The sequence below is a fragment of the Trichosurus vulpecula genome, chromosome 7, assembly GCF_011100635.1.
Source record: "Trichosurus vulpecula isolate mTriVul1 chromosome 7, mTriVul1.pri, whole genome shotgun sequence".
Taxonomy (NCBI): Eukaryota; Metazoa; Chordata; class Mammalia; order Diprotodontia; family Phalangeridae; genus Trichosurus; species Trichosurus vulpecula.
The window spans coordinates 28,835,361-28,852,344 of NC_050579.1; the positions used below are offsets into that span (position 1 = coordinate 28,835,361).

A 16,984-nucleotide genomic window follows, 5' to 3' on the forward strand; every position below is an offset into this window, starting at 1 on the left:
TACATGTAAGTGGGGAAGAATAAAATAGTAAATAATTTTAAAAAACACTTTGCAAGCCTCAAATTAGATATGGGAATGAGAGGTATTGAGATTTATTAGGTTGGGGGTGGGGAGGGAGAGGGCATGTTTAGCTAGTGAAATAAAGAAGCCACGTCCAAGTGTGTTTGGACTTGACTGTGATTTCTTTGGGATCTGTGGGAAGGTGGGTGAGGCTGCCCTTGTGGTCCACCCACCGGCCAGCTTGTCCTGCAGCTGGCACCCCTGCACTGTATCTCTGTGATTGGGACAGTGTGACCGCAGCCTTGGGCAGGTCACTGCCCACACAGCTCCACTTCCTGTGAGTTCTGCTGAGGTCCAGCGTGGACAGGGGTCACATCCCCACCGGCTAGAGACCTTGACCCTTGTCCTGTCCTCTGTTCTCTGTGGCCGTTTTGCTTTTCAAAAACAGGAAAGAGTTTTGTTTTCTTTGGGTGCGAGATGTCCCCTTTTGATGGCACTGACTTTGCCTGACGGAGAACTGAGGACATCCCCCCTGGGGCAGGGGGCGGGGGCGGGGCAGAGGGGTTTCTGTAGCATTTTTGCCAATCTGCCCACATGCTCTTTGGGTGTTTTTTTCTCCACACTCTCCGTAGCAGCCTTTCCTTTCCAAACAAGAGAATCTGGCTTCCCCCTTTGGGCAGGAATCACTCAGCTTGGCTTTGGATTTAGACCCCAGCCTGGGATTTCATTGGTAAAGGATCAGTGCAGGCCCTACAGATGAGACATCAGGAAGCGGAAGGAGGATGGGGCAGACGTGATTCTTAGTCATAGATATAATGATGGTGACAGTAATTTTTGTTGTTCAGTTGTGTCTGACTCTCCATGACCCCATTTGGGGTTTTCTTGGTAAAGATGCTGGAGCGGTTTGCCATTCCTTGACAGATGAGGAAACTGAGGCAAACAGGGTAAAGTGACTTGCCCAGGATCACACAGCTAGTAAGTAACTGAGGCTGGATTTGAACTCACATCATCCTGACTCCAGCTCTGGCACTCAGTCCTCCTCAAAAGGACCCCAGAGGTCCATCCCACCTGTTTTATCAATGGAGGCCCAGAGAGATTGTTTTGCCCAAGGTCACACATAGAGTAAGACTGAATCAAGGTGAGGTTCTCTGGGCGGGCCAACCACTGAATCCCAATGCCTCTTTTTTGGGGGGGCGGAGGGGGAGGTCATGTCAGTTTAAAGCTCAGATTTCCTCATCAAATTTTTTTTATTCTCCCCTTCCCCGACCCAGGTATTCCAGTTACTCACTGATCTCAAAGAGCAGCGGAAAGAGAGTGGGAAGAACAAACACAGCTCTGGTCAGCAGAACCTGAACACCATCATGTACGAGGTGAGGCTGTGAGGGGCTCCCTGTCTCTGCCCCCCTCCCCTTCCCTTTCTGTGTCTCCCCCCTTTCCTTCCCTTCCCCCCCTCCTCCCTTTCCTCTCCCCGCTTCCCCAGCCCTGGCCAGCTGCTTCCTGGCCAAGATCCTAGTGACCACCTGGATTGGACAGGCTGCAGCTGGAGGTGTCTCTGCTGTCCTCTGGGGGGGCGGCCCCTGCCCCTGCTCCTTGATATCCCCCCCAGCCATGAGTGGGGCCGTTCCAGTGAGGCACAGGGCATAGGTAACCGTTGCGCCAGGGACGGACTTTCTGGGGAAGGCGAAAGTCAGAAATGTGAGGCAGCTGGAATTGGCTGAGTCGGCGTTTGTGAGGGCTGGAGTCTCTCGGCATTTTGGATAGGATGCTAGACTTGGGGTCAGGGAGGCATGAGTTCAAATCCCCCCTCGGACCCAGGGGCAGATCGCTTAACTTCTCTGGGTCTTAGTTTCCTTGTCTGTACGATGCGTGTATGTATATATATGTACATGTATATGTATATGTACACACACACGTGTACACATATACGTACACACACATATATATAGACATATTATACATAGATACAGATACAGATATATATAGGTATGTAATAAGAGCACCTCTTCTAGAGTTGTGGCGATCAAACGAGTAAAGCCCTGTAAAGCATTTAGTTAGCACAGTGCCTGGCACATAGGAAGCACTACGTAAATGTTACCTACTATTATTAACCATTGTCTGCCTCAGTTTCTGCAGATGTTAAATGAGGATAAAAACAGCGCCCACCTCCCAGGAATCAATGAGATAATATCTAAAGCGTTTAGTTAGTACAGTGCTGAGCACACATTGGGTGCTTAATAAGTGCTTGTTTCCTTCCTTCTCGTGTTTTTCAGACAGAAACCGTTAGAGGACAAGTCTGTAAAGTGTTTAGTTAGTACAGTGCCGAGCACACATTGGGTGCTTAATAAGTGCTTGTTTCCTTCCTCCTCGTGTTTTTGAGACAGAAACTGTTAGAGGACAAGTCTGTAAAGCGTTTAGTTAGTACAGTGCCGAGCACACGTTGGGTGCTTAATAAATGCTTGTTTCCTTCCTTCTCGTGTTTTTGAGACAGAAACTGAGGACAAGTCAGCATCTGACTGTCCTTTGTATTCCTGTTTTGAGGGCTAGCGTGCAGTTGGATAAATGACTGTTTTTTTTCCTAGAGTTTTTTTTTAAATTTTAAACATATATACATGACTCTTTTAACAATTAAATCTATAACTCAAAAGATTCAGAGAGTGCACTTTTCTAACCCATAGTTCTGTTACAGTGAATCATCACATCTGTGTTAGGCGCTACTTTCACACAGTTAACAAATTGGTAACCTGTGGCGACTTGGCTTAAGACCACCCAGCTAGCAAGTTTCCCGATCCATACATTTTCCTGATTTGATTGACTGCTTTTCATAAGTGAATAAGAAAGTTGGGACACCCCCTCTTCCTCCATTGGCCGACGGGAAGCGTTTGGGGACAAAGCCGGTGACAGGAAGGGGGATGAGGGTACCACGGACTCCTCCAGCACTGGAGATTTCTTCTGCTACGTCGCTATGAAGACTTCCATTCTGTGTAGTTTGCAGATTATGGATGTTGGCTATGATGACGTCTATTAAAATAACATTGTCTTTATTATTCTGCCAGAGCTTGTTGGAAGACACCGTTAGTGACCCGGGGTTTGCTCTTTCTGGAATAATCCATAGGATTTCAGCACTCATCGGGGCCCTAGAGCTCATTCCATCCAACCCCCTTGTATTTCAGAGTGGGAAACTGAGGCCTGGTGAGGCATGGCAAGTTGCCTAAGGTTACATAGCAAACTGGGGCAGAGCCTGGGTGAGAATTCAGCTCTCCCCACTCTTCCTGGCTGTGCTTTAACTGTGGTATGATCATCACTGTTACTGTTAGAGCCTCTGTAGGACGGCTTGGGGTAACTGTGGGCATCCAGATATTTAACAACCAGCTCTCTGGGGGAAAAATTTGTACCCACAACACACTTTTAAGTTTAATCTACGTGATAAATAATAAATCCATCAGTTTTTAAAGTCTAGGCCGTCAGAACAATAAATTAAATCCTAATTCGTAGCATTTGCCAATTTCTGAGGTATAAACGCTCACTTTAAAAGTTTAACAATCAGCTCAGTTGGTACAGCTGGTTCCTGCAGCACTCTGGCTTGGAAGCACTTTTTATGCTGAGTTGTTGGGGTACTTTAGAACCAAAGATGCTTAAGGTAGAAAGTATTCCTCCCCTCCCCTCCATCCCCCCAATATTAAAAGTAGAAAAACCAAGGCACAGAGCGGTGGGTGAACAGAGAGGCAGTTTATACGATGTGAACATGTGGTCCGACATTTGGTTCTCCTGATCCCAGTCTTCCAGATGGTGGAAGTAGACGTGCCATCCTTTAGATTACTTGTGTTTTGTCAATTAATCTCAGTAAGATGTGTCTGGATTCTTTGACTGCGTTTTCAAGCATCCCGTTGTTTCTACTCTTTCCAGTTCAGTTCAGGTGATCTAGGAGACTAGAACAAGTAGGGCAGGGGTTGGGGGGAGCAGGTCTGGGGGTGCCATCTTGTTCCTGACTTCTCCGTCGCTCTGGACCATTTTGAGTTTCGTTGAGAGGGTATCAGTAAAGGGATTTCCTCCTGACCCCACGTGGCGCCCTGTGCAGTGGGGAGTTCCTGTTTGAAGCCGTCCATCTGTACACACTTATCTGTGTGGGCCCTAGTCCAAGGAATGAATTTCCCTCCCTGGTCTGGTCCCTCACTTTGGCAGCAGACGAGGTTAAAAGTTTTATCTTTACTCACCTCTGGTTCTCAAGCGGGGTAGCTGGATTGGGAAATGTTGCCTCAAGGACAGAAGAGGCAGGCAGGGGAGACGGGGCAGCTGGGCTGGAGTAGGGGAGGAGTGGGGGTTTGTTTGTAAAACAGCCTTCATCCGTCCTCCTCTGCCTCAGTCCCTCTGTTCCCCCCAGACTTCTAGGGAACAGGGCCAAGAGTGCAGACTGACTGAGGCTCTGGGTCACGAAAGGGGATGAGCTTTCATGAGAGTTGGAACCAAAGGGAGATGTTCAAGGTCTGGCGATGAGGAAAGGGAGCGGGGCTGCCCCCGGAGCCTCAGCTGGGGTCATCCTCCCTGCAATGTGGCCAAGGCTTGGGTGCTTCCCTGGGACTGACGGGTGGGGAAGTGCTCAGCTTGATGCCCCCAGGGAGAGAGTCTTGCTTTTTAGGAACTTCTCAGGGGCCCTGGGAGAGGGAGTAAGGGGACCTGCTTCCCCCCAGGTTTTCCTCTGGACAGGTTTAAAGGAACTTTTGCCTCCTCCTAGAAAGGAGAAGGAATTACAGTCTGGGAGGGATCTTTGGGGCCCAGAGAGGTCTAGAAACGAATCCAGGGTCTCATAGATAGTAAGGAGCAGGCAGTCTGTGGAGGCCCCGAGTTGTGTGGATCGATGAATAGTGAGCAGAGAGCCCCTCCTGCTCTGATATCATTGCCCCTTATTGGCCTAAATAGGCATCTTCTCCCCTCCCTGAGATCCCAGTTTTGGAAGGGTCCAATATTTGAGTCTCTGTGTGGATAGAGAGCTACTAGCCTCAGAGTCAGGAAGACTCAGGTTCAAATCCTGCCTCTGACCCATATTGGCTGTGTGACCTTGGGCCAGTCGCTGAACCCCCTTGGCTCTGGGGCAGCTTTAAAAGGCTGTAAATTGGGTATTTATTTCCTCCATGGATAAAGTAAATAGATAAAATTGGAGGCCATTTAAAACCATGCTAACCCTGGAGAGGAATATAATGGATGTAGGAGAGATAGTTATCTACCTTTGGTGCCAGAGGACCTGGGTTCGAATCTGTCTCTGCTCCTTTCCACCTGTGTTACTTTGGGCCAAACCCTTCCCTGCTCTGGGCTTCAGTCTGGTTGTGTTTACCATGAGGCAGGTTGAGCCCTGTGCTCTCTTTGGTTCTTTCCGCCCCCAAACTAAGGATTCCATAGCTCATGTGCACCATGGAAAGAGAATTGATTCTGAAGTCTGAAGATCTGAGTTCAGGTCCTGCCTGGGATGCTTTCTGTGTGACTTTGGCCCTTATAAAATGAGGGGGTTGGACCAGATGACCCCTGCAGCCCTTTCCAGGTCTAAGATGTTCTGGCCATGTCCTTCCATTTCCATCAGTGAGGCTCTTTTCATTCACTGCATCTCATGTCCTCAGCCCAGCCAGTATTGGGGCAGTGAGTGTGCTGGGCCAGGGTGTGGGAGCTGCTGATTCAGACACTCTTGAGAAAGCAGCCCAGCCCGGCCAGTTTGGAGTCCCTCCCATGCTCCCCACCCCTGCCCCTTGTTTCATGCCTCTCCCTTCTTTCTTTTTTTCCTTCCTGCCTTCCAGACGATGAAGTACCTGTCCAAAACGCCCTGCAGGCACCAGAGCCCGGAGATCCTCAGGGAATTCCTCATAGCCATGAAAAGCCACAACTTAACCAAGTAAGTCTTACATCTTACTGTCTTACAAGCAGGAAGAAGGACATGGAGAGGCCTCATGAGGGTAATTATACCTCGAGGAAGGCCACTCAGCAACTCTTGTCCTGAAAATATTTTTGTTATCCTTTATGAGCATCAGCACTATATACATATACATATAGGTACCCATTATCCAGATGAGGCAATGGAGGCCTCCCTTCTACTCATGAGTGACCATGTGGCTCAGTGGGGTCAACACTGAACTTGGAGTTCAAAGTTCTCGCAGGCTGTGAGACCCTGGACCAAGTCCCTTGAGTTTTCTGAGCTTCAGTTTTTTTTTTTTGTTTCCTTCTTTCTAAAAAGGGGATAATGATCTCTTTTTCACAGGGCTTCAGTGAAAATGCTGTAGAAATAGAAGCAATCTTCTTCCTCCCATTTAAAAATTATTTTTATTGCTCCTTTCTGGTTTTTTAAAAAAAAAATTATTTTTCCCAATTACATGTAAAAACAGCTTTTAACATTTGTTTTTTAAAATTTTGAGTTCCAAATTCTCTCCCTCCTTCCTCCCCCCCTCTCCCCCATTGAGAAGACAAGCAGTTTTATAGAGGTTATACATGTGTGGTCATGCAAAACATATTTCCATATTAGGCATGTTGTGAAAGAAAACATACATAAACCCAAGAAAAAATCCAGTAAAAAAAAGTATGCTTCAGTCTGTATTCAGGCTATATTAGTTCTTTATCTGGAGGTAAATATCATTTCTCATCATGAGCCCCTTGGAATTGTCTTGGATCATTGTATAGCTGAGAAGAGTTAAGTCGTTCACAGTCGATCATCGTTACAATGTTGCTGTTCCTGTCTATGTTATTTTCCTGGTTCTGCTCCCTTCACTTTGCATCAGTTCATGAAAGTCTTCCAGGTTTTTGATGAGGGCGTCCTGCTCATCATTTCTTACAGCACAGTCGTATTCCATTACAATCATATACCACAGCTTGTTCAAACATTCATCCCCTCAATTTCCAATTAACTCTTTGCCACCACAAAAAGAGCTGCTATAAATACTTTTGTACATATAGATTCCTTTTCCTTTCGTGTGATCTCTTTGGGATACAGACCTAGTAGTGCTACTGCTAGGACAAAGGATATTCACAGATTTAGATAGCCCTTGGGGCATAGTTCCAAATTGCTCTCCAGAATGGTTGGATCAGTTTAAAATTCCACCTATAGTGCATTAGTGTCACAATTTTCCCAGATCCCCTCCGACATTTGTCATTTTCCTTTTCTGTCGTATTAGCCAGTCTGATAGGTGTGAAGTGGTACCTCAGAGTTGTTTTAATTTGCATTTCTCTAATTAATAGTGATTTGGAGCATTTTTTCTTATGACTATAGATAGCTTTGATTACTTCGTCTGAAAACTGTGTTTGTATCCTTTGACCATTTATCAATTGGAAAATGGCCCTTATTTTCCTAAATTTACACACACACACACACACACACACACACACACACACACACTCACACACACACAGAGATACATATTTGAGAAGTGAGGCCTTTATCAGAGAAATTTACTGTAAAACTTTTGTTAGTTATTTTTGTTGTGTATTTCCTTCCTCCTGTTTCCCCGCCCCATCCTACTCTCTCCTTTCTCCCTGTCCATCCTCAGGTGTTTTTCTTTTGACCACCACCTCCCCCACTCCACCCTCCCTTCTATCAGCCCTCTCTTCTCTTTTGATCCTTTATGTTTTTAACATTTATTTTCTATTTCTCCCTCAACTATATGTCATTTCTTATAAGAAAAAATTTTTTTAAAGAGCAAAAAAAAGTCATTTCCCTACAATTAAACAGCACAATGACCAAATCTGACAGTATATGTAGTATTTCACACCCTTAGTCCCCTACCTGTGCAGTAAAGGCAGGGGTGTCCATTTTCTCAGCTCTCTTCTCAGGTCACTACCAGATTATGTTTTATTTACAGGGTTATCATTGTATAGTCTTTTCCTAGCTCTTCCTACTTAAGTCTTCCCAGCCTCTCTAGATGCTTCATACTTATTTTGTGCTGTGCAGTAATTTCCCACCACACACCCCTACACAACCACCTCATGCGTGCCCCCCCCAGACCCCTACCTGCAGTTTGTTTAGCCTGTGTTCATCCATTTCTTAGCCAATAGGAGCCAGTTCTTTACTACCACAAAAGTACTGCTAAATCATTATCTTAAAACATTTTTAAAATTAAAAATTTTTTTCAATGAGTAAAAATCTATTTTCTCTGTCTCAATGGAAAATGAAAAAGAAAACCCTTTTAACAGTCTGAATTCCTCTTTTTTTTTTTTAAACATCTCTTATGGTGGGGCAGCTAGGTGGAGAAGTGAATAGAGCACCGGCCCTGGAGTCAGGAGGACCTGAGTTCAAATCCAGCCTCAGACACTTGACACACTTACTAGCCGTGTGGCCTTGGGCAAGTCACTTAACTCCAATTGGCCTGCCTTCCCCCCTGCAAAAAAAAAAAAAAACAAACCAAATTTCTTATGGCCCCGTAGTATTTTATTACCAATTCCTACATTGGCCATATCCAAAAAAAAACTATCTCAGTCTGTACCCTGAGTCCTCTTTGGTCAGGAGGTGGGATGCTGGAATATTATTTTCAGGGGTCACCACTGCCTGTGAAGTCTCTCCGAGTGACAAGTTGAGCACTTGGGTTCCTGAATCTTCTTAATCTGGGAATTTTTTTTCTTGGTTTTTCGGTTCATATCCCTTTCTTTTAAGACCAGAATTCACAATAAAATGGTTGAGAAAGAAAGTTCAGCTACCAAGGACTTCATATAAATAATTGACATGTAAACGTCCCCTCCCCACTGCTGTTCCTTGCAGCCCAGAGCGGCTTGCCAGCATCTCCTCTTCAGTTTGCCAGTATTTCTCTTTCCCTGTGACTTTCTTTTGTGAGTTCATCTTGGAAAAATGTAAAGCATAATTAAGATCATAACATTATAGGTTTAGGACTGGAAAGGCCCCTAGAGATCATTTAGACCAATCCTCTTACTAAAATAAGGAGGGCAGATGACTCGCCCAAGGTCACACAAGGTGTGGATTCAGAGCTAGTCCTTTCACAGGACCCTGTTGCAGTGGAATTCCATCCCCCAGAGAGCACGTGGTTTGTTTCCAGTTCTTTGTTACAACCAAAAGTGCTCCTGCAATTATTTTTAAACATATGAATCCTATTTCTTTATCTTTGATGTCTCTGACCTCTTTGGAGTATGTTTAGCCTGCTTTAAAAAAATAATTTTTTTATATTAAAATTTTTTTTCTTGTACTGACATTTTATCTCCTCCCTAATTAATTATTTTATTTATTTAAAAATTATGGGCTTGGCAGTCATCAAAATAGAAACATTTCTATATAAAAAGGATGGAAAAAGAGGGTTGCCTGTGGAACTGTAAATCTAGCATGTTTACAGCTTGGTTTTTAAAAATTATACATCTGTCTTAACGTGATAGTGCTAAACATGCCCTGCTTGTCTCTTCCTCCTTCTGGACTTCTTGTGTCTTTTTTAAAAAACATATATTTCATTGATGCTCCTTTTCCCCCCCGATTCTCCTTTTTTTGTATCACTATCACTTCCTCATTCCCCCAACCCCAGAACAAGCCCACCCTTGTCACCAGTGACTGCAGTTAAGCAGAAACAGTCTTGTGGCTTCTTGAGCACATCTGAAAATGCACATGTATCATCACTGAGAGGAGGGAAGTGCTTTTCACCATCAAGTCTTCTAGAGTCCTCATGGGTCATTGCATTGATCAGAGTTCTGTAGGCTTTTCCAGTGGCTGTCTTTTATAGTGTTACTGATAATGTATAAATTGTCCCCTACACTCTGCATCAGTTCATATAAGTCTTCCCAAGTTTCTCCAAAACCACCCCCTTCCTCATTTCCCATGGCACAACAGTATTCCATCACGTTCATAGACCATAACTTGTCCAGCCGGTCTCCAGTTGATCTGCTTCCCTCAGTTTTTAATTCTTTGCCACCACAGAAAGACCCGCTATAAATATTTTTGTACATATGGGTCCTTTTGACCCATTGAGGATTATGCCTCGTAGTAATATTTGCTGGGCTAGAGGTTAAGTGGCTTTTGAGGCCTTGTTCCAAATCGCTCTGGACCAATTCCCAGCTGCACTAACAGGGCCTGGAGCCTCTCCACCACCTCCAACAGCTGTCGCTTGCCATTTTTGCTAATCCCACGGGTGTGAGACAGAACCTCAGTGCTGTATGAATCTGCATTTCTCTTTTTATTAGTCAGCTGGAGTGTTTTTTCCCTACAGTTCCAGCCTTTTGAGAACCTGCTTTCAGGGCAGCAAAAATCTGGGCACCAGCTGGGTGCCCAGAGCAGCTGCCATACAAATGCCCTTGGGAAAATTCTATTCTTCCCACCGGCCCATCCCTTGTCCTCCAGATCATCTTAATGGAGGGCGGCCTGTGTGCTCCAGGGCAGTGACTGGCAAAGTGAGTGAGATCCCCCCTCCTCCCTTTTCATTTTGGGGAGGGCAGAATGAGCAGGTGTGAGTGGGTTGACCACAGACCTTATGATATCCACACCCTCCCTCCCCACCACACTTCCTAACCTTCTCACTACTGTCCGGGACGTTGCCATCCTTCCTGTCATTGAGGTTTGCCACCTGTCCTGTTGCAGCCTTACATTCATGTTAGTCTTTCTCATTTGCCCCCTTCTTTCTGTTGACCCAGCATTCCCCTCCTTTAGTCAGTTGTTCAGTCAAACATTTATTAGGCGCTTGCTGTGTGCCAGGCATTCATCATCTTTTGACGAGACTATTTACTTTGGCCTCCTCATTGGCCTTGCTGGTTCTCTGCCTCCTTTTCTCCAAACCATCCTCTATTGGCTGTCAGAGTGATCCTCCTAAAGCAGGGGTCGGTCACTCCTTTACTCCGTAAATATATATAGCTTCTTGTGGACTCTGGGATCAAAAGGCATTCATCTCATCCTTTTCAAATTTCTTATTTTCTCTGAAAATAATTATGAATGTGGTAGGACCTGAAGATATTATGAATACATGTAATTTATGAATATGTATATTACCTCTGGGTACTCATGATTTTTTTATGATAGGAATTAGTAAAAAAAAATTTGGAGACCACTACTCTGGAGAGATTAGGCATTTGTAAGGGAATTATTGTTTACACGGTGATGGCAAGGTTAAGTAGAAAGAAATACAAATGAAACTTAATATCGTGTAATTGTAATCACCAAGCTGGATCTTGAAGAAGAGTTGAGAAAAACCCACATCTCTTTGAAGAGGTGGGGGACTGTAGGGGCAGAGTATTGCTTAGGATTTCAGACATGACTAGTACATCCTAGATCTGGAGCTGGAAGGGGCCTTAGGACTCTAGGCCCACCCCCTTGTTTTACGGATGAGGGAACTGAGGTCTAGGGAATTTAAATGACTTGCATACACAGGTCGTAAAGGGTTGAGCTGAGATTTGAACCCAGGACCTCAGGCTCCAGTACATGGCATTATGGCCTCCCAATTTATTGGTTGGTTTGGGGGATAGTTTTTTTTTCTTTTTTCTTTTTTATCTTTTGTTACAAGGGATGGCCCCTTGAGTAGGGAAAGAGGAAAGGATATATTTTGGGGGAATGAAGGCGATAGAATAAAATAATATAATGACTCAGTGATGTACTTAACAAGCTTCTGCTGTGTGGGGCAATACTTAATGTCCCCAGTGGAATCTTGTTTTTAAGCTGTTCCGTAGAGAGGAGGACCAAGATCCTAAGCAGAGAAATCCAGATCTGGGAACCCCCTCGAAAGCACCCTCACCACCCCTACAGATAAGGAGGGAGCCTTATTCTGTGTCATCTGAGGACTCTTTCTTTTGTGCTATTTCCTCCCCATAAAATTTTATGATTCTGTGGCCAGAGAGAATCTCCTTCCTTTTGGAGAAAGGTGGTGAGCGGAGATGACCAGACAGGCAGCTACTGGGATTGCTTTCTAAAAGAATGAGCTCTCTGATCCCCAGACTTTTCCTCCAAACCCAGGCGCTCAGCACAGTCTGGAACTGGGCCTCTGTTTCTCTGTCACTTTCAGCCAGATAAAACTATTCACTTTTTTTCTTCCCTCTTTTATTTTTCACTCTTTTTCCCTTTTTAAAAAAGGACAAACAACAAACTTTTTTGGGAGGTGGGTGTTGTAACCATCCGGCTAGCAGCTGCTGTTGGGGGTATAAAACCAACAACCATGAGCTCACAGAATGCGGCAAGCCCAGGTTCTTTTGATCTGCTTTACTAAGGAAAGCAACATTAAAGGGTTAACAAGCTTACTTGAATCCAACATACAAATATCATTCACTTAGTTCAGGGGAAAAAGCCAGCACCCTGAACTTCAGAGCAAATACAAACAAATTACAAACATCAACAGACAGACCTTGTCTGATTCAAATCTCAGTGCATAGTTACTGAGTTTAACAAAGTCTGAACATCCCAGTTTACAAGCTGGAGGGCTCTTAACTACAGCTGCCCAGAGTGGAGTCTCCACATCAGCATGCCACTAAGAGTGAGAGCCCTTGTGGTGCCAAAAAAAGTGAGCGAGACCCGGATATAAATTTTGATGTGGATTTATTCAAGCGCACAACTGTTTGGAGTAAAGACTCAAATTGAACAGCCCCGAGCAGGGGTAGGGTCAGATTATTTAAAGGGAAAAAACACAAGCTGATTTCTGTGGAGATGGGGGCACAAACAGTGGGGCAAGCTGGGGCAGGATGGAGGGTAAATCAGGGGACAGGGCACAACATTCCCCAATTCTTTTTCAAAGTGTGTCAATCCCTTGACACATTCTTAGGGGATCCATCCCAAGAATCAGGTGACTGGAATTTGCAAATCAGTAATGGAGATCCTTAACCAATAGCAGCTTAACAGAGTCTTGAGCTCCGAGGCTCTAGAATGTCTCAGAGGCCGGCTTCCCTGGAGGTCGGGATGAGGAGACACCCACCACCTGAGGACGAGACCCCTCCTGGTCCGGGTCTTGGGGGGTGCTACAGGCCACCCCCAAATCTCTCTGGGGCCTCCAGAAATGTGCCGAAAAAAGCGTGCAAGAGCCCCATATAAATTTTGATGTGGATTTATTCACGCATGTGACTGTTCAGAGTAAAGACTCAAATCGAACAGGGGTAGGGTCAGGTTATTTAAAGGGAAAAAACACAAACTGATTTCTGTGGAGATGGGAACACAAACAGTGGGGCAAGCTGGGGCAGGATTATTTCCATGGAGATGGGGGTACAAACAGTGGGGTGAGCTGGGGCAAGATGGAGGGTAAATCGGGGGACAGGGCACAACACCCTAAGCAAATAGCTCTGTCTTTCCTTTTTATGCACTCTTCAGCTGTCATCTGAGGGACCAGAACTCTTACTATTAGCCCTGGTCTTAGCACCTCCCTTCATTGGCCCCACCTTAGTTGCTACTTCACACCCACATAGGCTTAGCACCTAATAGATAGTGGTTTGGGCCTGGGGCTTAGCACCTAATAAGACTCAAAGACACTGAATTAATCAAAGGAAACAAAGGCCAAACTCTTCAAGGGCACTTGGTTGAATAAGTGCTAAGAGCCCATCTTGATCCCTAATACAGTGGGGTGGGGGGGGGTAAGGTCCAATTTTGGCTCAGTCTTTCTACTTAAGGTATTTTGGGAAGGAAATTGTTAGTGCAGGAGTAGCATCAGTCAATCAACAAACATTTATCCACCACTGTGAATTAAAAACAGCAAAAGAAAACCCAGTTCTCCCCTCCAGGAGCTTACACTTACATTCTTAAGGGGAGACCCAGCTTGCACATATTTGGGTATATGCAAACTCCTGCAAAACTGATGTCAGAGAACCTTCGGGGGAGGGTTTTCACGTTTTGGGGTGGGGCTGGGGACTAGGAAGGGCCTGTTGTAGAAGATGAAGCTTAAATTCAGTTGAAAAGGGAAACCAGAGATTCCAGAGAACCTGGGTGTGGAAGGAGGGCCAAGGCACTCCGCCCCCCAATCCCCTATTAGCTAAAATTTCTAAACGTTTACTATTTGCAAAATAGCACTAGTGGGAAGGGGGTGGGGTGGCATGGGAGGTGGAGAGCAAGTAGATTAGGAAGAATTATAGGGGTCCCTGTAGGATCTTGCAGACTGATGGAAGGGCAAGAGACAGATAGATAGATGTAGGTCTGTTGTTGTTGTTGTTCAGGGGTTTTCAGTTGTGTCTGACTCTCTGTGACCCCATTCGGGTTTTTCTCAGCAGAGATCCTAGAGTGGTTTCCCATTTCCTTCTCCAACTCATTTTACAGATGAGGAAACTGAGGCAAATAGGGTTAAGTGACTTGCCCAAGGTCACACAGCTAGGAAGTGTCCGAGGACAGATTTGAACTCAGGTCTTCCTGACTCCAGGCTACTGTGCCACCTAGCTGCCCCATACGTAGATGTCGATAGAGAGCTTGCGGTCTAATGGGAGGATAAGAGATGTATCTATATCTATATACACATGTGTAATATGTATGTATTATGTATGCACACACACTTAAGCCAGGATATATTAGTTATAATGGGATATAGGTAAAGGAGAAGGTATTATAAGGGGTGGAAAGATGGCCAGATTTGGAATTAGAGGCGCTGAATCCTGGCTTGAACCCTGGCCCCGACACTTGTGGTATCTGGGTGACTTTTGCCACTTTGGGCCTCCATTCCCTTACCTGTAAAGGTCCTTTCCGGCTCTGATCTGTGAGCTTGTGAGCCTAAGGAGATCACATTCACCCAGGAGATGGAATAAGTATGAAGTGCCTACTGTATGCCAAGCAGTGTGCTAAGTGCTTGACAGATGTGATCTCATTTGGGTGAGGAATCAGGGGAGACTTCCTGGAGGATGTAGACCCACCTGGGCCTTAGAAGAAAGGGGTTTCAGCAGGTAAGGAAGAAGTGTGTTCCAGGAATAGGAGAGGCAAGAGGGGACAGGACAAGATGAGGGGATGGCCATTTCATTTTGGTTGGAACATAGAATCTGAAGAGGGAGAAAGTGAAAGAAGTCTGAAGCCACATTGTTGGGGGCCTCAAAGTTTATGTTCTATCCCAGAGGCCACTGAGGAATCGGAGACATGGAGTGACCTGGTCAGACCTTGTATAGTAGGAAGAGTATTTTTGGCATGCACCATCATTTCTTAATTCGATTTTTGTAATATAAACTGGATAGAACCCTGGGTATGGCGTCAGGAAGACCTGAGTTCAAATCTACCCTCGGGTACTTAATAGCTGTGTGACCCTGGGTAAGTCACCTAACCTCTTTTTGCCTCAGTTTCCTCAACTGTAAAATGGGTTGCTGTGAGGCTCAAAGTGCTTAGCCCAGTGCCTGGCACACAGTAGGTCCTCCTTAAAGGCTTCTTCCCTCCCTGCCCTCACAGGAGATGAGTTTGCACTAACTCGCTCCCCGGTGAGTTTAGAGCTCAGTCCTAAGGTGGAGATGCAGGGAGGGCGGCAGCCGGGCCTGGTCCAGAGGGAGCTGTGCATCAGGGCAGACGGCAAGACCTTTGGTTTGGGTGGAGAGAACTGTTGCAGACTTCTCTACCACCAGGGGGAGCCATGCTGCTGTGCATCCTCCCAGGCACGGCAGACCCAGGTCTGACCTTGCTGCTGCATTTTTTGATGCTCTGTCCTTCAGCTTAAACATTTGCACTGATGGGCTCATTGGTCTAGAGCTGGAAGGGGTCCCAGAGGCCATCTAGTCCAATCTCCCCATTTGACAGATGAGGAAACTGAGGCCCAGCCTGGTTAAGTGACTTGCCTGATGTCAAGGGCAGGATTCCAATCCAGGTCTCCTGAGGCTGTGTCTAAGTGATGGATTCTAAACTCCTTGAGGACTAGGCTGAGACTTTTTTGTGTTTGTGATTTCAGCGCCTAGCCTAGTGTCTGGCACATACATAAATGCCCTTTTTATTGAGTGATTGGTTGAGCTTCAGGTTCAGTGACTGGTCACACAGCTGTGGTCACACAGCCAGTCACTGGCACTGGTGAGATTTGAAGTCGGGTCCTCCTGACTCCCAGGCCAGTGCTCTATTCACAGTGCCAACCTGCCTCTGGAAAAGTAACAGTGGCCCTTACAGGGGGGTTCTGAGGATTAAGGGAAATCCCCCTGTGTAGTTTGCCCAGCATGTTTAAAGCCCTGCATAATTGTAGATCATTTCTTATTATGACAAGGAGACCTCTGGTGTGATTGGCTGAATTTAAACCTCTGCCTAAAAAGCTTTCCTTTGGCCTGACTTCCATTTAGATATTTCCTTCCCAAACTGGTGATGACTCGTTAAGTAAGAACAGATGGGCTGATACGGAGGGGAAGGCATTTACAAAAACTTACCAGAGAGAAAAAGTCAGCAGCTTCCTCCCGCTGCCCAGCAGTCCAAGGCGGTGAGATCGGGGAAGTTCTGGGAGCTGCTCCCACAAGCCAGCTTGGGGTTGGGGGAGTGGCCAAAAGAACGCAGCCTCTGAGCTCCCTCAGAACTCTTGGTTTATGATTCTGTAAAAAGAAAGATGCCTGTGCACCCTTCCTTCTCCATTGTTCGTTAGAGGTGGCCCAGAAGTCCTGGTCACTTCTAGGGAGCTCAGCACTCCCACAGAATTGGAGATCTTCTGTTATTTGTATCTCTGTCTGTCTGTCTGTCTTATCTACCTACCTGTTTATCTGGATACCTGTCCATGTACCATCTAATCTATCTGCCTAGATAGAGCTGTCTTATCTATATGCCTATCATCTGTCTAATCTATCTAGACACTGCTGTCTTCCGGTCTATATACCTACCTACCTGCCTTTTTTTTCTAATTAAAGGGGCTGTCCCTTAACTCACTTCTTAAAGAGGCCTATTCACTGAGTGGGTCTCTCACTCAGTGAATGATTACATCATTCAAAGTGAGAACCTAAAAAGGCCTTAGTCTAAAAGGGTCCCCCATTGCATCCCGGGCCATCTCTAGTCATCCTGATGAATATCAGGCCACTGGACCCAGACGGTTCTGGAGGAGAAAGCGAGTCTGCTGACCTTGCACAGGCCTCCCTCACTCAAATCAAAGTCAATGCAGGTCATGTTATCATTTTCCTGATGTCATGGTCTTCTTAAACAAAG

General features: G+C 45.7%; 1 protein-coding gene across 3 annotated transcripts in view; it reads left to right on the top strand.

Moving 5' to 3' along the window:
• LOC118855743 (CGRP receptor component) overlaps positions 1-16,984 on the top strand; it is a 52,066-nt gene that overhangs the window by 16,125 nt on the left and 18,957 nt on the right. For all 3 annotated transcript variants that reach the window (XM_036765758.1, XM_036765759.1, XM_036765757.1), the window contains 2 exons: positions 1,272-1,370; positions 5,781-5,875. In XM_036765758.1, coding sequence (XP_036621653.1) covers positions 1,272-1,370; positions 5,781-5,875 — 194 coding nt within the window. The remainder of the gene's footprint in view (positions 1-1,271; positions 1,371-5,780; positions 5,876-16,984) is intronic.